We start from the raw sequence: 23,283 nt of genomic DNA on the forward strand, positions 1-23,283 counted from the left end.
TTGGATTCTGATTAAAACAAACAAGCTATAAAAACAAAATAAGGCCTTTATGAGACAATTGGAAATCTGAACATCGATTTGGTAATTGCTAAAATAATGAAATGATTTTCAATTTATTTTATGTGTGAAATAGCACTGTGGCCATGTTACCTTTCAAAAAGAATCCTATTGTTTAAAATAAAATAAACACTGAATTGTTTATGGATAAAGTTATGTCTAGGATTTGCTCAAGAGACAAATACCATATGATTTCACTCATATGTGGAATTTAGGGGGAAAAAAAGATGAACACATGGGAAGAGGGGGTGGGAAGAGAGGGAAACAAACCACAAGAGACTCTTAAGGATAGTCAACAAACTGATGGTTGAGGGAGGGAGGGGGGGGGGAAGGGCTAGATGGGTGATGGGTATACTAAGGAGGGCATTTGTTGTGATGAGCGCTGGGTGCTGTATGTAAGTGATGAACCACTAAATTCAATTCTTGAAACCAATATTTCACTTTATGGTAACTAAAATTTAAATTAAAAAGATAAATAAATAAAAAGAAAAAAATAACATAGGAAGAGGGGAAATAAATAGAGATAGAAATGAAACATATTGGCCAGAGGTTGATAATTGTGATTGATGAGTAATGGGTACAGGGAATTCATTATACTATTTTGTCTACTTTCATTAATGCTTAAAAATTTCCTTAATAAGAAGTTAAATTTTTTTCCATATCCATAAATTTGCTTGAAATTTGCTGTGCTACAACTAGTCTACACTATTCCTTTACTTTCCCATGTATGGGAAATACATGGAAAAAACAACCTACTAGACCAAGAAGACATTTGAGAACATGAGGGCTCAGCTGCCAAAACAACCAGAAGTTAGTGAGATTGTACCTGAATATTTCCATGATCACTCGGGTGCAGCAGAAAGTAAACCTCTTGTAAAGTTGTCAGTTGAGTCTTGCTACTAAATTTTAACACTTCTGAAATGATTAATTCAGCAAAAATGGTTTTAGGAAACCCCAAATTTCCTGTTCCTATGGCTGGAAATGCAATTGATTTCAAGGATAAGCTCTCAGTGATTTCCAAACATTTTCTGATTATGTCTCCCATGATCTGAAAGGCACAAAGCACAACTTTATGCATCTTTCCTAGAATTGGGAGTCAGAACAAAAAGGACAAAAATTTAGCAACTTTGACCGTGATCTCTGTCTACTCCTCCGCTTTCAACAGAGGTGAAGGGCAGTCAAAAAAAGGAGAGAAGAGTATAGGAGCTGATGAGGAAAAGAAAAAGAGAACATCAGAGGCCCTCCAAAAAGATCCAAACTTACTCAGCAATGAAGATAAGAAGCAGGGCAAAAACTGTTCTAATCCTTCATCCTCTTCCATTCTCCATGCCCTCGCCTTGCTATCCCCACTGAGGACGCGCCATTTTCCATACCTCTTAATGAGCCCCAATAATGACTGGGCGCTATAATCAATTTATATTATTAACCAGTCTTCAGAAGTCAGCTAGGGCTAAAACAAAACAAAACAAAACAAAAAACAAAACAGCCCAAATGATAGAACCTGCTGAGAATGTGACAGAGAGGCAAGCTACATTACCCTGAGAGGAGGGTCCAGAGGGCTACCCAATTTCCTAGAGAACCTAACTCTTGGCCCACCTTGTATGAAGATGTGCTGTCATCTCTCCAGTTCGGAGCCACCACGTGAAGCACACGGCGGCAGTGCAGACTGTGTCCGCTGGTTTGGAGAACTGTGCCCATGCCAACAATTGCCATTTGTCCGACAATGTTCAATTCCTCCTGGAGCTTTGGCCCAGCTTTTGCCAGGAGGGCCTGAGAAAGGGGCCCTCTATTAAGCTCAAGATCCATGGGAATGGAGTTGACAAGAACATCAGCCTTAAAGAGAAAGCCAACAATTTGTCTCAGATGCTAACAAAAAGCATTCATCAAGGAGGACTATGTTTGAGCCACATGCTTGGCACGATGAGGGGGAAACTAAGATGATTAATTTCAGAGGTTGAAATGCCATCCAAGGCAAAGGGTTACTAGAAGCTTATTTAATTAACACTCTAGGACAACAGAGAGCTGTCAAAAAGCAATATATAAATAGTATGGGGTCACTGAAGCAGCACAGAGGAAGTGACTTCTGGGGTCTAGAAAACGGGAATCCCTGCAGCAGGCAGAGGAAGACAGGACAGTCATCTGGGAGGGGGCCAGCATGAACATAAGCCCGGTACGTTTGAGCTGTGAGCAGATTGGTTGGACCTGATAGAGACTTTCTAAATCAGGCTAGATTAAGGCACCAAGAGAAGAGAGGAGAGGGAATGTGACCAAGCGATGTTCACAGCTGCCCCGCATGGGTCACTGAGGAGTAACGTGGCTCACCCTGGTTCAGCGCCATTGACAAGATTCCTGTCCTCTGCCCTCATCAAATATTCTAATTTTTCTGTATCTGCTCTCTGTAAATTTGACAGGAAATTAACCTTAGATTTGCCAAAATATGACAGGTATAAAGGCACTGAAAAAGTATAAATGTGTAAGTGGTGAGGATAAGTGTAAATGTAAGATCTTCCTGTGGGTTTTCACATTTACCGAAGACCTAGCGATCTGAATACACTTGCAGTCCCCACGGTTAACTGGCCAATCGCTGTTAGTAAATGCCTCAATGAAGCAGCCCAGTTTTCTGAGGAAACCGGTTTTGAGGCCGGGAGGGCAGGCATGGGATTCTTTCCCTCGATCCTAATCTTCCTTTGGCAACAGGCTAACTGGAGTCACAGCACCTTGGTGGGTGTTCTGTAGGTAGGGACACTCACCGTAGCACTCTGCACATCCCCTTTCACCAGCAGGAGCCTCAGATTTCCCTGGGACAATGACATTTGTCCGTTTCCATGAACTGTTACCAAGCTGGGCTGGACTGCTGTGGGTAAACTGGGCAGCGAAGCGGCAACAGACAGGGAGTCTTCAAATACAGTTTTCACTGTCTCTGCAAAGGCCTCCACAGCCTTCTCTGCTGTATCCACAAGGTAAATCTCTTTCAAGGTATTTCCATCCTGGTTAAGCTGGAAGTTTTTCTTGATAGCCAAAACAATAGTCTTCACACACCGGGCTAAGGGAAAGCCAAAGACTCCAGAGCTGATAGCAGGGATGGCTATGGATCGGTACTTGTATTTTGCAGCCAAATGGAGACTTTCTTCTATAGCTTTCTTTAACTGGAGCACACACTTCAGGGCCTCATCTCCCTTCCACTTGGGCCCCACGGCATGAATCACATGCCGGTATGGGAGCTTTCCTGCTTTGGAGATGACGGCACGGCCAGGGGGGATCTTGCCCATCTTCTTCGCTATCTGGTCACAGTCTGCTTGGAGCTCAGGGCCAGCTGCTTTAGAAAGAGCAGCCGCTAGGCCGCCAGAGAGCTTCAGGTCCTCATTTGCAGTGCTCACCACCACTTCCACAGGAAACTGTGTCAAGTCGCCCTGTTGCACAATCAGAGAGACTCCAGGGGCCAGCTCTGCCCGAGAAGAGCACTTCTGTCCGTCAGTGCCACCTCCCTCCTTCTTCCCTCCGTTCTCCTGTAGTTCAATGAAACATCCAAATAACCGTTTGACTTCACTTTTATAATACTGTGCTTTCTCCTGGAAGAACTGGCTGACTCCTGGCTTATCAATATGGATGCTTTCAACACAGATGGATTCCCAGGCTTGCTTGATGATGTGCATGCTGTCCAGGACTTTAGCCTTTGGGCCAATTAGTAAAATGCCTTTTTTTTTATTCTCAGCATTGAAAATTACTTGAACATTTGTCTTCTTTATCTTTTGCCAGAATGGCTTTTTTTCTGTCTTCAAATAATCAATGATTATGGAAGGCTCTATTTCAACCAATCTCTCTATTTTCGTGTGTTCTTCCACAAAGTCAAAAAGCAAGCTATAGGTTTCATTCACTTCTCTCACACAGCCTGCAATGATAACCTCAGCTTTGGTTCCTGAAGTTAACTCATCGATTATTACAGTCTTTGACGAGGAATTATGTTTCTTATGCAATCTGCGAGTGAGCCCTTTCCATTTCTTGCCATTAAGAATGTCCTTGTCCTCAATGTCTATGCGCTTAGAACTTAAGGCACTGACCATTTGCTTTTCAGCATCTAATAGGACTTCAGAGAAATAGCTGGTTAGAAGAACAGCTGTACCCTCTAGCTCATAAACAGCAAGAATTTTCTGTGCTATAAAAAGAGACTTAGAGAATTCTGTACAGTCTACTTTTTGCAAAAATTGAAAAATCTCGGGGGGAAGCTGGATGTTTTTTTGAGCCATGGTGTACATCTTTTTCTGTATTTCACACTTTGCTTTATACACATCTGTGCGGAGTCCTTTGAAGCTCATGTGTTGAGAAGCTTCATCATAAGACATCTCCATCTCTGGGCACTCAGTGTGGAGACGCTCCAGGATGCCACTGTGACACAAAAGAGAATACCTTCCTGGAGCAATGGCCACTTTTTCCTTTACACTTTGCTCTTCTTTTTTAATTTTTTGAATTGTACTTTCTATTAATTCCTTGATTTGTGGCTCAATATTCTGTACATCCTCTGATTTCCCCACTAGGGTTACAACCCCCATAAGTGTATCAAATTCAGTCAAAATCCTGTCGTCTTCTAAACTATTTTTTATGGTGTCCCACACTATGGGATCCACTTTCAATGGGGTGACTTTATATTTAGACCTGATGCTAGAGAATGCTGTGGAAACATCTTTCCGCCAAGTCCTGATCCTTAGTCTACCTAGACTGAATAATGTGGTTGCAGGTCTGATGGTAACTTCACCACTGAGTTCGGACCACATTAGTTCAGAGTGACAACGCCTCACTTCTTCATTTATCTCATCCATCAGATGGTGCTTTTTCTTCAAGAATCTCCATAAGGGAAGATCTAACGATTCTCTGAATGGTGCTGGAAGCTTAATCAGAGGTTTTTCCTTTCCGTACAAGGCCGTGCCCAAAGAGGCATAGTACGGAAACACAGAGAGCGGCATATTACTGAGGTCAAGTTTCTTGGTCGTGATGGTGTGTAACACTTAAAAGGAAAGAAACAAATAAAGTAATCCCAGAGTAATGTATTTCAAGTGAAAAAAAAAAATCTTTTCTATTAGAGGAAAAAAAAGCCTCGTGTTTGTAGAACTTTGATGTTATAACATGCTATTAAAAAGCATGTTATTATGCTCAAATATAAATAGATTTGTATTAATACTGCATAGGTATCCCTTGTTTAATGGAATACTTTCCAACCAAGATCACCCTATGGTGAAATTCTGCTTAAGCAAATTCTATCTTCTTTTTATTTTATTTTATTTTTAAGTAATCTCTACACCCATCATAGGTCTCAAACTTATAGCCCTGAGATCAAGAGTCGCGTGCCCCACTGATTGAGCCAGCCAGGCACCCCTCTATTTTCTGTTTTCTGGTAACACTGATATATCACCACCAGATTAACAAATAGATAAGAATTTGTTCACAAGTATGGGGGCAATGTTTGGTCCCAGTGTAAAGAATGTTCTGGTGCTGAAAGCAAAGCTCACGTAAGAATCATGCTATTTGCTGCTTCTTATACAGTCTCACAATTTTAGGCTTCATAGATGATTTAGATTCCATTAATACCTCTAAGAGGGGGAGCATAATAATAATTACCATAGCTTACCATGTGTCAGACACCATTTTAAGTGCTTTACATATATTTATTTATTTAATCCTCACAATAACCCTTTGAGATAGAGACACTATTATTATCATCCCTATTTACAAATGATAAACTGATGCTAGGAAAGGTTAGAGAACTCAAATAGGGTCATCTAATATTAGTATTATCTAAGATTTGAGCCAGTGTCTAACTCTCAAGCCAATGCTCCTGCTCCTTTACCAGGGGTTCCAAAGAGGATCACCTCCTAGTCATTAGAAAGCCCAACCCCAAGGATTCTGATTCAGTAGGTTCTGAACCTCCCCTTGTCCCTGCTATGACCCCCTCTCCTGCCACTTCTACTGGGAAAGTTCCTAGGGTGGGATGTGTGTGTGTGTGTGTGTGTGTGTGTGTGTGTGTGTCTGTGTGTGTGTGTGTGTATGGGTGGGTACTCTTCTTCCCAAAGCCCCTCTTCATTTTGTGTTAGTTATTAGATGGGCACAAGAGGTCTAAGAAGGAAGGGAATTAGAATGAACTCCAGTAACAAGTTGAATTAAAATGGCATCCTTGTATAAAGGTGTTAAAAATAATTTCCCCTTGTGCATGATTGTCTCTTAGGCCTGGAGCCAGACATCATGAAAAGGATGTGGCCTTCAGAGGTCATTACACATAATATGAACTTCCCAACATGGCTTTGTGCAGGATCCAAGCCTGGGCAGGATCACTAACGTGATCAAAAAGACAAGAAATAACAAGCATTGGCAAGGATGTGGAGAAAAAGGAACCTTCATGTACTGTTGGTAGGAATGTAAATTGGTGAAGCCAATGTGGAAAACAGTATTGAGATTCCTCAAAACATAAAACATAGAAAGACCAGACAGTCCAGTAATTCTACTAATGGGTATTTACTGAAACCAAACAAACAAACAAAAAACCCTACTAATTAAAAAGATACATGTACCACTATGTTTATGGCAGCATTATTTACAATAGCCAAGATATGGAAACAACCTAAGTGGCCACTGACAGATGAATGGATTAAGAAGATGTGATTATACACACACACACACACACACACACACACACACACACACACACACACGATGGAATATTAATTAGCCGTAAAAAACAATGAGCTCTTGCCATTTGTGACAACACGGACGGACCTAGAAGGTATTGTGCTAAGTGAAATAAGTCAGAGAAAGACAAATACCATATGATTTCACTTTTATGTGGAGTCTAAAAAACAAAACAAATGGGAGCACCTAGGTGGCTCATGTCATGATCTCATGGTTTGTGAGTTGGAGCCCCACATCAGGCTCTCTTCTGTCCCCCTCTCTCTGCCCCTCCCTTGCTTGTACTCTCCCAAAAATAAATAAAATACTTGAAAAACAAAACAAATGAACAAACAAGCAGACCCATAAATACAGAGAACAAAAAACTGATGATTGCCAAGGGGAAGTGGGTTGGAGGATGGGCAAAATGGATAAAGGGGAGTGGGAGATACATTCCAGCTACAGAATCAGTAAGTCACAGGGATGAAAGGTATAGCATAGGGAATACAGTCAGTGATATTGCAATAGCCCTGTATGGTGACAGTAGCTACACCATACAGTGAGCAGAGGATAAGGTATAGAGTTGTTGAATCCCTATGTTGAACATCTAAACCTAATGTAACATTGTGTGTCAACTATATTTCAATAAAAAATATATTTAAAATAATAAAGTAATAAAGTAATTTGCCCAAGATCACAAAGCTAATAAGCATCAAAGCCAGGATCTGTCTGACCCAAGAATCATCACAGATGACTCCTTATTGTGGCTTAAATTCTCCACCCTGTTTCCTTCTCTGTACAAGAAAAAGTAACTATATGTAAGTTATTACTAGGATTCAGTGAAATACTGTGATAGAAAATACAACAAAAGATCTCACCTATAACAGGTATTCAATAAGAGTTCCTTCTCTTAAGGGGCGACTGGATGGCTTGGTTGGTTAGGCATCCAACTCTTGGTTTTGACTCAGGCCATGATCTCATGGTTCATGAGTTGGCCTTTGTGCTGGCAATGCAGAGCCTGCTTGGAATTCTTGGTCTCTGCCCCTCCCTGCTCACTCTCTCTCTCAAAACAAATAAATAAACATTTTTTTAAAAGTCTGGAACAGTTCCCCTCTCCTTAAAAAAAAAAAGAGTTCCTTTCCTTAAGATTTTGTGAATCAGGCTTTGTAAAATTGAACAAAATAATTTTAGAGTAAGTGCCTTACTTCTTCCTCTTAAATAATCTGCATAAAGTGTAGACTGCTAAATAAATTATCCTTTTAATCCAGCTTTAGCTACAGTTTGCCTCATTACTAATAACCTGTTGTAAGTGGTGAGATGGCCCATAAGAAAAATTAATGGTATAGGTGAGCGGGAGATTAGGAAAGAGTGGAGAATTTAAGAGCATAGATTAGGGTCCAGTCTAGCCATGTTCAAATCCTGGCTCTATCATGTACTAGCTGTGTAACCTTGGTCAAGTTATTTGACGTTTCTCTGCTGCAGTTTCTCATTTGTAAAATAGGAATTACAGTAATAGCAATGCCCATAAAGCAGTGCCTGTGAATGTATTTTGTAGCACCTTGCAGGGTGTAAGTCATCATCATGAGAAGGAGCAGCCAGAGAAAGAAAGGGAAGATCAGTATATCTCAGACCACAGAGAACACAGAGTTTGTGGGTTTAGAGCAAAAGGCATGGTCAACACAGTCAGACAGCATCAAGAGGTCAGGGTGAAGGGGAACCTCTGAGAGTACCCTGCTGTTCACAGATGCAGCTCTGCATAAAGTAACCCAGATTAAGCAGTTCCTGTTATTAGCCATACAGAATGTAATGTAGACATTCTGAGGACACAGTCAACTGCCCAAGCCTTCAAGAGGTTGGAAGCCCCACCATAAACTGGGAAGTTAACTTCTAGAGTAGACAGCTGTTAATCCCAAACCCAGGCTCAGGGAGATTTAAAGAAATTGTGACAGAAGCTCCTCTTTTGTCCCCTTGTCCAAGGAATACTAGGAATTTCATTCCATTTTAATCTAAACCATACCTTCACCCGTTTCCCTAACTCATCAAAGCCCAAGGGAGCTTCCTTCCCCTATGCTCATGAAGCAGTTTATCTTCAGTGGGTGGAATACCACGTGATCCTGTCTCATGCTCCCCCTGGTAATCCCAAACTCACTGTTCCTTCTTTCCCTAAAATGTCTGACCCCCTAATTCCTACTCCTCAGCCTTCACCTCCGAACATCAAGTGGAATCTCTGCGCTGACTTTGCACATGCCTCGGAGAACTGGCAATCTAATATCCACAAAACCCTCAGAAGTGTTTCCCTGAGATTCAGCTGGACATGGTTTTCACAGGGTTGCTGCAAAGAACTATCCAGCAGGCATCCAATGGATGCCACTAACCACCCCTATTAATTTCTGAATGATGATACTGACAGGTGAAAGGGGAAGTAGTGATACTTTATAGGAACTGTATGTGTTTCTGAGCATTTCTTTACCTAATCTTGTGGAAATTAACTTGAAAATTTCTACCAAGTATACAGCTAAAACACAGATCACCTCTTCTTTAATACAGTATTTCAAAGATTCTAAGAATTATGTATTTTCCATTATAGGTAGAGACTCATGAGAGAATCTCCTTATGTCTTCAGCATTGCTTCTCTAATGTTTAAATCACTGAGCCCATTAACTGTGATATCCCAGATGAATGGGATTACTAATTGGATTTCCAATGAAATTTATGAATAAAAAATAACATGCATCAGAACTCAACTGATAACTATTAAGATCCACTAAAACAGTTTAGATTATGTCAGGTAGGTTTATAATGTCAAGCTCATAGATATTACCTTTTTTGTCAAAAAACTCAATCAGAGCTGAACTCTCTTCAGGCAAACATTGAATCCTGGCAATTCTTCCTCCTCCATATAGAGGATTTTCAAATAAGCATTTCAAATTATAGTCATCAGCCCCAGGTGGCAGGTTTTCAACCCTGATTGTTTTTGTCACTTCCAGAAGTCGTGGAGAAAGTTGAAGTTGTTTCACTGAATGGTGCCTGGCACAATCATCAACAAATTTCACAGCATCTACAAATCAAAATTAATCAATCAGTCAGAAAATTATGATTATATCTTTATATTATACAGAAGAAACTGTCTGAATATTAGTTGAGATAAAGGAGATAGATAAACACTCAATTTTTAGAGGCAATATTTTATTTTTATATGAGGATTTACATGCTTAAAACTCCTGGTCTCTGAACAGCGATACACATATGAATGTTTTACCTGGATTACTGCCACTGAGCTGTGTCCCTGCTTCCAGTCACAGCCCTCCCCCACCCCACTTGACATCCTACCCCTACCGGAGAGCTCTGTCTACAATACAAATCGTCTCATTTCACTTCTTTCTCAAGTCCTACAATGGCTCCCCATTACCTGTAGGCAGCAAGCATCAGTTCACACTCCTCAGCTAGGCTAAAAATGCCCTTGTTTGGCTATTTGAGTCTAAACTAATTTCCAAACATCACCTCTGGTTATTCTCTGCCATTCGTTTTATTTTCCATACTGCCAAAAAACCTAGTCATTATTTTGAAATCCTCATTCCCTTTTGCCTCCATATATACAATTTCCTATGCCTGAAATGCCCTTCTCTGATTAAAAAAAAAAAAAAAAATCCTTGTCCTATTCCTCCTTCAGGACTCAGCCTGATTATCTCTTTGAAATTCATAGATATTGATGGTGGACCCACAATGTGACAGGTACTCTGCTAGGATCTGGGGATAAAGAAATGAGTGTAACAAGTCCTTGAAAGTTCACCACCTAGGAGGGAAGGAATCTTGAAAGCAAACAAAGGACCTATTGTAGGATCAGATGAGGCAGGAAGACAAATACAGGGAATCCCGCAAGGATCCCCAGAGAAAAGTGGATGCTGATCTGAATTCTGAAAGATAAAGAAGAGATTAGCAGACAGATAAGGGGAGGAAACATTTCAGACAGAGAGAAGAGCAGTGGCAGGAAACAACAGTGTACCAGGGACCCGGCAGACTGGGATCACTGGAGTATAAACTTCATAGGCAAGCAAGGCAAAACCAAGCCACCTTGTTTGGGTTCCCCTTCCTCCCATTCCCCACAGCCTGCTGCTCATGGCTTCACCTCTTGCATCTGCCGTTTTTCATTTACATATGGGTCTCCAACTCCATTTGAGGTCCTCAAGAGCAGGAACCAAGAATTATTCATCTCTGTACCCATAGCACCTAGCCTGGCACATAGTAGATATTTAAGAGTTTTGATTAATGAACAAAAGCAGGGCCATTTAGTTTTACCTTTATAAGAAATAATTATAAATTTGATATAAGAATAGCTCTTTCTTGAATCCTTATCATGTCTTAGATACTATATTAAGAGCTTTGCAAACATTATCTCATTTAATCCTCTTAGAAATCATATCAGGTAGCTACTACTTTCTCCATTTTACAGATAAGAAAAGTAAAGCACAGAGGGTAGTAACTCAGACAACCTCAGATAAGTGGTCAAATGTTGGAGCTAGAGTTCTGACTTCGTGACCTGTGCTCTTATTTAACCATTCTACTACCATGGCCATGGAATAGCGAAGGCTTGGAATTGGGAAATTTTCTTGTCCTTCTGAAGACGACTCCTCCCACAGACCTTGAAAAGCATTCATTTCCTGCATCCCATCCACTTACCCTCCCACCTACGTGATGACCATGAAAGTACTAAGGAAATATATTGTAAAGGAGATAAGTGAACAGGGCTGCCTGGGTTCAAATCCAAGAATTTATTAGCATCCTGGCACCTCTGTCTCCTCAACTGTAAAATGAGGAATAATAATAATGATCTCAAAAGGTTGTTGAGGAGCTCAGTTGGTTAAGCATCCGATTCTTGATTTTGGCTCAGGTCATGACCTCCTGGTTTGTGAGCTCGAGCCCCACATCGGGCTCCACACTGACAGTGTGAAGCCTGCCTGAGATTCTCTCTCTCTTCCTTTCTCTGCCCCTAGACCCCTCTCTCAAAGTAAAAAAACAAACAAACAAAAAAAAGGTTGTTGAAAAGAAATAAATACATGTACTGAGCTTACCATAGTACCTGACTTATAGTATCACTATATGACTGCCTGCTATTATTATTACCCTCCAATAAATCCAGTTTGGTAACATGTATCAATATTTACTTCTCCCAATAAGATAACACATGTGAAAATGCTGACTCCTCTGCCTGGAATCACTTTAATTTTTTTCTTTTAATGTTTATTTATTTCAAGAGAGAGAGCATGAGTGGGGGAAGGGCAGAGGGAGAGGGAGAAGAAGAGAGAGAATCCCAAACAAGCTCTGTGCTGTCAGCCCGATGTGGGGCTGGATCTCACAAACCAGGAGATCATGACCTGAGCTGAAATCAAGAGTCGGACGTTTAACTGACGGAGCCACCCAGGTGGAATCACTTTAATAACCTTAGACTTTAGATTTCTATTTGGGTGTGTTGTCTCTGTCTCTGTCCGTCTCTCTCTCTCTTTCACACACACACACACACACACACACACACACACACACACACACACACACACTCATACACTAAAGTCTGATTTACTGTATATATCAGAATTTAGTTTTAAAACAAAGTTGCTTCTCTTTCAAAATAAAAAAGCATCGATATTAACTTGGAGTCCTCTCCTACTAGCTACTGGAAAGAGTCCAACTTTCAAAGACATTAGCTGGATGTCTCAAATCCCAAAGTGTGGTGCAAAGAAAGATAGGTAAATACAGCATCACTTGATCTTACCTATACATTTTTGAAAGGTAACTACAGCAACATCAAAATCTCGTATTACTTCCACTTGAAAATCAGCATTGGACAGGCCACTTATGTTCTCCACTAGCAAGGTTAACATTATATCAGTTACATTTGCCTTGAGATTTTCAAATGCAACCAAAGAGGAAATATTTTCACATTCTTCTGAGGTATCTTCCACTTTTTCTGATCTTCTGTTGAGAGAAAGTTTTGTATCCAATTCTTCTGACACATCTGATTTTAGAAGGACAAAAAGATACAAGATGTTATATTAATCTACCATGATCTTAGCAAAGTAAATTATCTTAAGACACTGTCCTCTTTCCTTCTCATTCTCTTGGCTAACTCAAACAGATTTTAGAAAGCTTTTTGCTTAATGTAATTAAAAGTAAAATGGAGCGGGGTACCTGGGTGGCTCAGTTGGTTGAGTGTGCAACTTCAGCTCAGGTCATGATCTCACAGTTCATGAGTTTGAGCCCCGCATCTGGCTCTGTGCTGACAGCTTGGAGCCTGGAGCCTGCTTCAGATTTGGTGTCTCCCTCTCTGCCCCTCCCCTCCCCTCTCTCTCTCTCTGTCTCTCTCTCAAAAATAAGTAAACATTAAAATTTTTTTTAATAAATAAAATGGAGCATTTAACAGTCTATTGTTATTATTAAGTTTGATTTTATTATATCCTTTCCTGCCTTGTCTCTCTGAGGAACCTGCCTTTTGTAGTATTTGACACATGCTTCTATCAAGCACCTTATTATAGTTATTGAAGTCAGCTTCTCAAAAGCAAGGGATATATTTATTCATCCTGTATTGCTGGCACATAGTATATTCTTGAGGTTCAATAGCATTTGCTGAATTGGAGATTTACTGCTTGGGCCACTGGAGGAAAGCGAGAATATCTTACGATGCCCATGTAACACGTTATGCTCTGAAAAGTATTAAGTTTTCATCACCGAAGAGAAAAAAAGGATACTTGCTGAATGACCAAGGAAGACACATAGAAAGTAAAATTGCCTAGAGAGCTGTATGTATATGTCAAGCTCACTGAACAGCAATCACCCCAGCCAGCTTATTCCTCTCCGCTGTTGGCCCTAAGTGAGTTCCATCTCTGTATCAGGTCAGTCTCACTCAGACCTCACTCACTCACTGCAGCATGATGTGTATAAGATCTTTAGACGTTCTGTGAGTGACTATTCAGTTGGGGCCCTTATTACATTCAAGGCACTAGAGGTGTACAGAGGGATGCATACACAAAACATGAGATAAGGAACTTACAGATTTTTCTCATGGAGGCATACAAGAAAAATGACAAAAGGAACCGACATTTGTAAAGGTTTATTATGACAGAGTAAAATGCTCTGTGCTCACCAAATCCATTTTGTTTTCTCTCTGAGCAACATTTCCCAGACTTCCCACAGTCAAGCTCATGTGGCTAATGGGATACGTGTGGAAGTGTGAAGTGTACTTCCAAGCCTGGCCAGTACAAATCTCCTTTATGTGACTCTCCATTCTCCCTTGCAGTGACTTTGGAGGCCACATATCAATAGTAATATTGTCAAAAGATGGAAGGAATCTGGGATTCCTGAATGACTGTGAAGCAGTCTAGACTCCCCCACTCCCCAGCTGCCAACTATATCGACCTATGATTTGTTACCCCAGTCGGAACACCCTCACACATACTCCTGTTACATGCTAGATGTAACACCACACACACATATACACATTCATGCCAAATAAAAATTGGCTTGAGGATTCAATAATAACCTAAATTATCTTTCAATGAGACAGATGTCATGAAGCAGGAGGACTGCTGAGCTGGGGATGAGGTTGCCTGAGTTCAAGCCCTGACTCAGCCACTCTTTAGCCATGTGACCTCAGGCATGTCTCTTTACAAAATGAAGGGTATTGGATTAACCGAATGGTTAGAGCCTTTCCAGCGACATAAGCTTCTATGACTATTAGAAGCTCCATCACAAGAGAGGCTTGAGGCTTGGTTAACTGCCAAATAAAGAGCATCAACAATCCATCCAGGAGTCCGAGAGAGAAAGAATGGGACTGGGCTGCCTTGGAAAGCCTTCAGAGAAAAGGGGAGGCTGAGTGGATCTTGAAAGCTCTCTAGAGTGTAGGTAGAGAGAAGTGGGATGGAAGGGGTCGTGAGCAATAGAAGTACAGGCAGGGTGCTGTGACTGCCCCAAAATACTTAGGAAAAGGTGATCTGACTGATGAAGCTCAAGGAGCACTTGTGTGCAGACAAGTGAGGCCAAAAAAAATCGTCTTTGTCCAGAATGTGGTGTGGACTTTATCTTGCAGTTGGTAGTAAGAGTGAGTTGTGGAAGGTTTCTGTGATAAGGGTGACAGGATATTCAGCAATAGTACAAAGGGCTGGTCAGATTTCAGGGGAAGGACACCAGAGAGACCCCAGATACAGGGCACTCCTGCCATGCTGGATTTGTGAGGTAATAATGGGAGTCTGGCATAAGGGAGGGACAGATGAGGAAAACTTACATTGATCGTCTCTGTGACCGATGTCTGTGAAGGCTTAAAGAGGAGAGACGACTGAAGTTTCTAGTAGGTGACGGGCAGACTGGTTGTGTACTTCAAGAGAGATAAGGTAGCCGGAAAGGGTAGGAGGAGGAAGATGACACAGGTAGCTTCAGACATGGTGGCTCTCACATATTTTCCAACAGGAAGATCAGACACAAGGTCTGGAATTTAGAAGAGTCCAGGCTGGAAATATAGATTTGAAAAAGCCAGAGTTTGCTGACCACAAGGGCCAGTGTTTCTCTGCTCTTGCGTGCCTCTCTTCTACAGGTTCTTCCAACTGCTGGTTTCCACCTTTCAGACCCAGCCCAACTCTGCTTCGCCGGGAATCGAACATTAGCTCAGGGCTCACATCCCCTGGTGTTGGTGTGTGGCTTGGTTGACCTATCCTTACTCTGCCAACTGCTTGTCCATCTCCAGCTTCAGGATTTCGTGCATGCCCCATGCACTCTCAGGGCAGCATTCTCCGTTCTTATCATTCCTGAAATACGGGACCTATTAGGGAACCACCTTCCACCCTGATTTTGCTCGTTCTGAAAACTATCTATACCATCCCAATTAATTTCAAGAGTCCTAGCCTTAGGCTCACTGTTAGGATTCAGTGTGGAGTAACCATTCAACAAAGGACCTCCTCTTATGTCTCTTAAAGGGGACCATTAAGTATTTTGTCAAAGACTGCCCAACTTCCTGGCTGGTGACTATCATTAGAGTCTGGGTCATGTAAAAACAGGCTAGCCAATGAATCTAAAATCTCCAGTATGATGAAAATTCCACTGGTGGGTGGGGCTGGATGGCTCTTCCTTATACTTATTCACTTATACTTGGGGTTATAAGTGAATCTGAAATAGTGCTGACAAATCAGTTAAGACACAGTGAGGGTAAAATCTATGAAACCGTAAGAAACACAGACTCGATTGATTCTAGACCCAGGAAGACCCATTTACAGATATAAATGTACCAGTATAAAACCACTTCCTGGTCTAAAATTGAGTTTGAGGGTACAAAACATAAGGCATTTTCCAAGAATAGATAAGGATTTAGGGGGTCATAATGAACACCGGGAGTTGTATAAGCCAGTTCCATATCTGAAGAATAGAAAGCAGGAATTACTCCAAACAGACAAAAAAAAAATTCCTATCTTATAAGAATCATGAGCTTCTAAGAAAACCATGCATCCTAGATTCTATAGTTTAATAGCATGTTAGATGAAAACAATCTATACATCCCCACCCAGTCGGTTTGCCAAGTAAAGGCAGCCCTCAGCTTAGTGCTATTTTCAAAAGAGAAGGTTGCAAACCTCTAAACATGTTCTCAAGACAATTTCAATTTTAGAGGACAATAATTTATACATTTTTTGGGATTCCTTTTGCCTAAGATTTGGGTATATACATCATTTTATCTCTCTTACTCAGCCATTCAGCATAGGTCCTCATCCCTCCCCTTTATAACAGCATGCTTAGCCAGGAAAACTAATTGCTTCTTTAGTAACTGGCAGGTGGTACTACAGGCCAACATCCGGACACAAGTGAAGCAGCAGGATCCACAACAGCTGCTAGGTTGCAGGCCGTTTCCTACAGCAGATGGGATGAAAAGAGCTGCTGCTGGCCTGGGGGGTGCTGCACTCACATCCTGCACCCAGCACTTAGAAGCCTTTGTCCACCCTCCTGTTGTGGCTCCAGAGGACAGCACCCTCCACACTCAGTGCTCAGAAACAGACTTAGCCACATACGGCACCCACTGACACATCATGTCTTTGCTTCTTGATGGGCTCTAAAGGTTGGCTTATCACCATCTCCCAGGCACCTCTTTGCTTCCCTTCAATTGCAAGGTGTCTCCCAGTCCCCACAGAGAGAGCTGTTTCCATGCTTCTACCTGAGCCCTAAGCTCTCAGGGGGTTTCCCCAATGCTCACCCTGAGAACAACTGGCCGAGAATATGTAGATAAGGCAGCCTGAGGCGTCTCTAAGCTGAGCACACCCTGCTTTGTGAAGTCAAGAAGAGAAGGATGACCCTTGCAGGTGCCATCTGTAATGAAAGCAAAACTGCTGGCGAAGGCCACCTGTCTCAGTTCTTTGACCTTACCTGGTTCTTTGACATGTTCTTTGCCTTCCGGTTCCTGAAATCCAATAGACAATAGAGTAGCATCAATAAATTACTAATAATTTCCTTACATTGAGAAACTGTCCCTGGGGACTGGCCCAGAGGCATAGGGTCAATAGAAACAATAATAAAAAGCTCTAGCAATTATGCTGTTGAATGCACCTCGTGCATAGTGTTATATCTACTTAGCTCCAAAATCATTGGTAAAATGAGTCACAAATAACAGAAATTCCAATTAACACCAAGCGTTTGGGGTATGGAGTAAGCCCTAAATTTTTCCCCCATTTAACATGTATTGAGTGTTTGCTATTAACCAGCACCAGGCCAGATGCTTTACAGAGGTTGTCTCTTTAATCCTCACAACAATCCAACAAGGTAGATACTATGACTATCCCATTTGACAGTCAAGGAAATAGTACATGCAGTATGGATCACTGTCCCCTCAAAGTGATGTAAAGATAAAGCAAACAGAGAAAGTTCCAGGTTAAAAGCACCCAGGACAAACAAACCCAAAAATTTATACCTTCAAACCACCCTTATTACAATCTGAAAATTCTGACTTTCTGAAAGTGCCTAAAATCAAACAAAAAGCGCCCCCTCCTTCATTATTCCATAACTACCTCATGACCACTCTCACTCCCTCCACATCTGTAAGGTGCTTTCTACTCCAATTTGATTTATACTTCTCATCCCACCGTATTCCCCATGTTGTGATTCCCTTCCCACACACCTCGGCAGAACATCCTACTTCCCTTTTACTCATGTTTTGACTTACCTTTGTTGGAATTTCCTCCTCAAAGGCATCCTGGACCTTGTCTGGGGCTGTGGGCAACTGGACAGTTAACTTGAATGTTCCTTTTCCTGGCCATATTAACTCATGGTTCTTTTTCTCCAGAACTTTTTGCCGAACTGAAGTTAAAAAAAAAAACTGTCAAGAAATTTTTATTCACAAAATTACTCCATGATTTCCAGAGGGTTTCATCATCATCATTCAATGGCTTGGTCATTTTCCCAAGTGAATCCTTGTGTGGTGAAAAGAGGAAAAGTTTAGCAAGTAGACATGGATTTCAATTCCATCTTTATACCTACTTTTTTTTTTAAACATTGGGCATGTTCTTTAATAAGTCTTACTTACACAGCCTCAGTCTCTTGTCTATAATAAGTTATTAATGAAGACTGTCTTGTACAAGTATTGTGTGTTAAAAAACATTATAAAGAACTTAGTTCAGTACCTGATGTTCAGTAGGCACTCAGAAAGGTAGCAGTATTTATTCCACAAGTGAAGGAAAGTAATCAAAGCATGCCTCATGGTGAGCCAGTGAAGATTGGGTGCTGGGACATGGCATGATGACAGCTGTGTTTTAGGAAGGCGACTTGAGTGACCATGAGCAGAATGGCCAAGTGCCTACTGCAAAAGATGTTTCACTCAGTTCTTTAACCTGTGATAAGACCCTCACATCCAGTAATAAAAGGAGTAGAAAAGAAGGGAGGTGAGAGATTAAAAAAAAAAAAAATAGAATTAGCATTCCAGGCAGCTGGGCTGTAGTGAAAAAACTGACCAATGAACATAGGAGTCCAAAGACTTGGATTCAAATTCCAACTCTGCCAAAAACTAGATGAGTGACATTGAGAAAATATCTTAACTTCTTGAGTCTGTTTCCTCCCTTAAAGCAGTGCCTGTGAATGAATTTTGTAACATCCACAAGAGTTATGCAAATGTAGGTTATAATTATGAGGAACGGCCAGAGAGAGAAAAGGAAAATCTGTACCTAAGGCCACAGAAAATAGGGAATGAGTGACTTTAGAGGAGAGGAGATGTGGTCAAAATAGTTAGATGGTGCAAAGAGGTCAGGGTGAAGGGGAACCTTTGAAAGTGCCCTATTACTCACAGATGTAGCTCTGACATGAATGTTGGGCTACCATGTTGTATTCTGATGTGGATGGTCTGAGAGGCCAAGGATATAGGGAGTCATTAAGAGGAGCTTGAATAACTTTCCCACCTCACGTATCCATGACGGGGCAGGAGAAGTGAGGCCTTAACTGGATACTAACTTGGAAAACAAGCCCCATTAACAACATGAGAAGGAATGCCAGACTCTAATTTCGCTCTTTATCAGGCAGAAGAGATTTTCACACGGACTCTTAAGGGGCTGTCCTAAGCTAGAGTGAAGACTGAGGACTGGATAAGACCCCTGAAGCCTTAGAACAAGCCAAGTTTTATAAGCCAAGTTGTCTAGAGTCGTGGGCTTCTGTGATGCATTCCTTTTATTATTCCTTAGACTTTGGTAGAGTCCTATCTAGGCATCTAAATGCCAAAGCCCGTTCTCAGATTGTGCACAATATGTACGGCACCATTATTTCAAGAGAGCAGGCAGGAGCAATATCAGTAAGTGATCTGCAACAAGGAGAGGTGAATCTGGGAGGAAAAAGAGCTGAAACTCTGATGTCCAGCCACCCTTACCCCCTGTGGACAACCTCCCTTCTGCACTAACTTCAGACCACCTACATTTAATTTACTTAAGGAGACGGGTTTCCTTACCCCAAAGAGACTGAAAATAATCAGGAGCCAAATTATGACCAGAAAGAATGATAAATGCACACATCTGAAACACGGATTAAAATCGTATTAGTCAATTTATACTTGATGTTTCAGAAATTGAGTGAACTATTTACAAGTAAGATACAGCAGGGTGCCTGGGTGGCTCAGTTAGATAAGCATCCAGCTCTGATTTTGTATCAAGTCATGGTCTTGCAGTTTGTGGGTTCGAGCCTCACATCAGGGTCAGCTCCTCGTTGTCAGCTTGGGATTCTCATTCTCTCCTCTCTCTCCCTCTCTCTCTGTCCTTCCCCTGCTCATGTGAGCGCGTGCACACACACACACACACACACACACACACACACTCTCTCTCTCTCTCTCTCAAAATAAATAAATAAACTTAAAATAAATAAACAAACAAATAAATAAAAGTAAGATATAGCTTCTGAATACTTCTGTTTGCTATGCATTAATTTCTATAGAGAAGTGCTGTTGGGTTCATTCTTATTATGTGAATTATATGGATAAAGTTGTGCTACACTGTGGGCCTATACCTGTTGAAGCCAGTTCCTAGAGTGGAGGGTGGAGGGAATTCCTGCAAAAGAAAGAACACCCGAAGGACCCACTAGGGTGGGTCAACCATTGTTGGCAAATTTCTGATAACCTGTTACAGAGGCAATGGTTCCTCTGGTAGGAAACTGAAACTGAATAGGAACCCTCCCCCTCCCCCCAACCCACCCAGGGTCTTTGTCCATAAAAGGTTTTGAGTTGTACTAAGTCTGAGTTGTCTGTTTGAGAGGGGCCACTACTGTAGCCTGGGGATGGAGGTAGGGGTAGTGGGCTGGGCAATGTGAGGAAAGAAGCCTGGCCGGGACACTGAAACCATTTCTGTTTTCAGGGCTGGAAGAGAATGATGTTATGGACACAAAATCGTATTTTGCACTGTTGATATTTTTATGCCATTTGTACTTTCTTTTTTATGCCATTTGTACTTTCTGTAATCACATTCATTCAGGGTTGTCAACAAACAACAGGGTTTCTCAAACTTTAGCACACCAGGGGCACCTGGGGTGCTGTTTAAATGTGCAGATTCCCGCTGACCCAAACCCAGGTTTCCTAAATCTCTAAGAGAGAGCTGGGACTGTGTCTGTTTAGCCTGCTGTGAGTCAGATGCAGAGGTCTGTGGCCCCAATTTGAACTACTCACAAGGATAACGGGATTCTAAAGGAGAAGGAAGAAGGGTCCCTAAGGGCCAGGCTCGTATGATGTGGACAGTTGTAATCAAAGTGGTAAAACTCCTTGAGGAAAATGAAACCCAGGGGACACGGCTTACATTGCACAGTTGCCTTCTCAGCATTCTTTGGTGAAATTAATCCTTGGAAAACTTGGTACTTTGTTTTTATAAGGGCTGTGAGCCTAACAGATCTCCTGTCCCCTACCTGCCTCGCCTTTTACACACTTAGTTGTGGACCCCTCTTCTCTTTGGGTTTCATTCTTTCCTTTTTGGATCTCTGCCTAGAGCATTCCAATTTCTCACATGTAAGCCTCATTGCCTCTCCTCTGGATCAAATACTTGTCCAAATCCAGCGACAGGAAGCTGGAAGCAGGGGTTGTCCACATCATTTCCTATGAGAGTCCAAAGGAAAAAGCGAATGCTCTGGGAACAACAGGTCACAAGCCTCTCAGTAAAGACCCGGTAGTGTTTTGAACAAGCAGATTGGTGGGTGCTTATCTGCCCCCTTTCCTAAGGGTGACAACAAACCGGAGGAGGACGAACTCAACCACTCAGCTGCCTGTGGGGAGGAAGCTTCCCACCCACAAAGCTCAAAACTCCCAACCCAGATCAACTCAGAATGTCATCCCTACCCCCAGGCCAAGGACCACCATGAAACCAAGGGAAGAGGTACCAACGCACCCTCAACAAAGATTCTGCGTGCTGATCAGCAGCACACGACCTTCTCCCTCCAATAACTTTCTATATTTACACCCAATGTGATTTTAGGCAGCACTTTTGCCCCCAAGTGACCCCAGAAACACAGGGAGAAAATCCCTATGACTCCTCACCTAAAAAAATAACTGAAGAAAAGAGACTCTCTCTCTCCCTCCCTATCTCTCAGAGCATTGACCTCAGTTACCAAATCCAGAATACCACACAAATACGTATCTTCCATCCCCAGGCTGATTTTCATTGTTCAAGGACTCACTTGTCCTCACCTAGAATATTGCATGACTCTCCTAAAAGTTCAGATTTCCAAGCTCTCTCCCAAAAGAAGTCAAAGTACTTATTTTCAACCAAATTTATCTCCTGAAAGTATATTTGGACATGCCTCTCCCCTGCCAAGGGGGTGGAGGGCGTTCCCACTCTTTATGGTATCCTACAAGGCCCCTACCATCTCAACTTTCTCTTGGCCTGAATTTCCTGCCCACCGTTTCATAAGAAGGAGGTTTAATAACAGAAGGCCTAAGATTTTTAAAATACAGGTGTCTCCTTCATGACCTTATGAAATTTCCCAGACCCCACGTGTTATTTTAGGACCCAGTCTGCAGACCTTGCTTGTACACAGGGATTAGTAGACTCGCTACTCAAGCCAAACCTCCCAGAGAGCGCTCTGCATGTTGCCTGAAGATGCCTTGTGCTTTCCTGCCCCCTGCACTGCAGCCCACGTGCTCCCATCTGAAGAGCCTTCCCCAATATTCTTCCTATCAGGAATTGAACTGGCTCTCAGGAATCAGTTTACATGTGATTCTCCCCGGAAGCTTTCTCTTCCCTTAAAATTGTGCTCCCATTAACCTCTGGAGTTCTAGAACAGCTGCTTTAATAGGAAGGAAAAAACTGCAATGGATTTGCAACTCTGCCACTAACACACTATGTAGCCTTGTAAAGTGAGGTGAATAAAGCAGCCTGTCAACTCCTTTCTGTTTCTCCGTGCTACATGAACTCACTTGCGCGGTTCTGCCGCCACCTTCAGGCAACACCGGGAGCGCCTAGAAGCACAGCGCCCCTCCCGCGCTCTTCGTTGGTCCGGCAGCCCCTCGCCCTCCCTCATGGCTGCTGCTGGAGCCGGGAGGATTCTCCCGCTGCAGGCCCCAAGCCCAAGTTTACCCTGGGGGAAGACGCTGGTTGTCCCATCTCACACCCATCCCTCGCGCCCCTCACCGTCCTGTCGATGGAAGAACACTAGGAAGCGCCCCGGGCTGCCCGGTTCCTGGCGGACCTCACACTCCCCGCCTCCCGATCTCTTCGGGCTCTGGAAGTACATCTGCAACTTGGTGCTCAGGTTCTTCGGGGGGTCGGGGCCCCAGGACCCTTCGACCAACAGCGGGACGGAGCCTGACACAGCCATGGTCAGCTCCGCTAGGCTGCCTCTGCCGCCCGACCCACCCCAGCAGAGGGCGGCTAGTTTTGCCCCTTTCGGTTTCGTTTCCCAGAAGACTCCTCCCTGTCTTTGGTTTTTGGCCTTTGGCTCTGAACAGCTGTCCCAGGATTGAACTACTTACCGCCGCCCACCCAGTTCTTCACCTTCAGCTCTGGCCCACAGCAAGTGCTGGGCATCGCCCCCCAAGCATCTGGTCTTCCTCCATTTGTGCACCTGCGTCCCAAAGCTCGGGCACTGTGTGGCACTCACCCAAGT

At 42.5% G+C, this 23,283-nt stretch overlaps 1 protein-coding gene across 4 annotated transcripts in view; it reads right to left on the reverse strand.

Moving 5' to 3' along the window:
• PARP14 (poly(ADP-ribose) polymerase family member 14) overlaps nt 1–23,053 on the reverse strand; it is a 44,500-nt gene extending 21,447 nt beyond the window's left edge. For 3 of the 4 annotated variants that reach the window (XM_058731181.1, XM_058731180.1, XM_058731183.1), the window contains exons 1-8: nt 22,809–23,053; nt 17,891–18,024; nt 17,098–17,131; nt 12,476–12,718; nt 9,530–9,766; nt 2,808–5,056; nt 1,654–1,890; nt 884–1,105 (exon numbers count right to left, since the gene is read on the reverse strand). In XM_058731181.1, coding sequence (XP_058587164.1) covers nt 884–1,105; nt 1,654–1,890; nt 2,808–5,056; nt 9,530–9,766; nt 12,476–12,718; nt 17,098–17,131; nt 17,891–18,024; nt 22,809–22,995 — 3,543 coding nt within the window. In that variant the 5' untranslated portion in view covers nt 22,996–23,053. Of the gene's footprint in view, nt 1–883; nt 1,106–1,653; nt 1,891–2,807; nt 5,057–9,529; nt 9,767–12,475; nt 12,719–14,980; nt 15,498–17,097; nt 17,132–17,890; nt 18,025–22,808 lie in introns of those variants that run through there. The other variant, XM_058731182.1, reaches the window with a different exon arrangement.
• Between the last annotated feature and the right edge of the window lie 230 nt (nt 23,054–23,283).

The sequence above is a fragment of the Neofelis nebulosa genome, chromosome 5 (assembly GCF_028018385.1).
Source record: "Neofelis nebulosa isolate mNeoNeb1 chromosome 5, mNeoNeb1.pri, whole genome shotgun sequence".
Taxonomy (NCBI): Eukaryota; Metazoa; Chordata; class Mammalia; order Carnivora; family Felidae; genus Neofelis; species Neofelis nebulosa.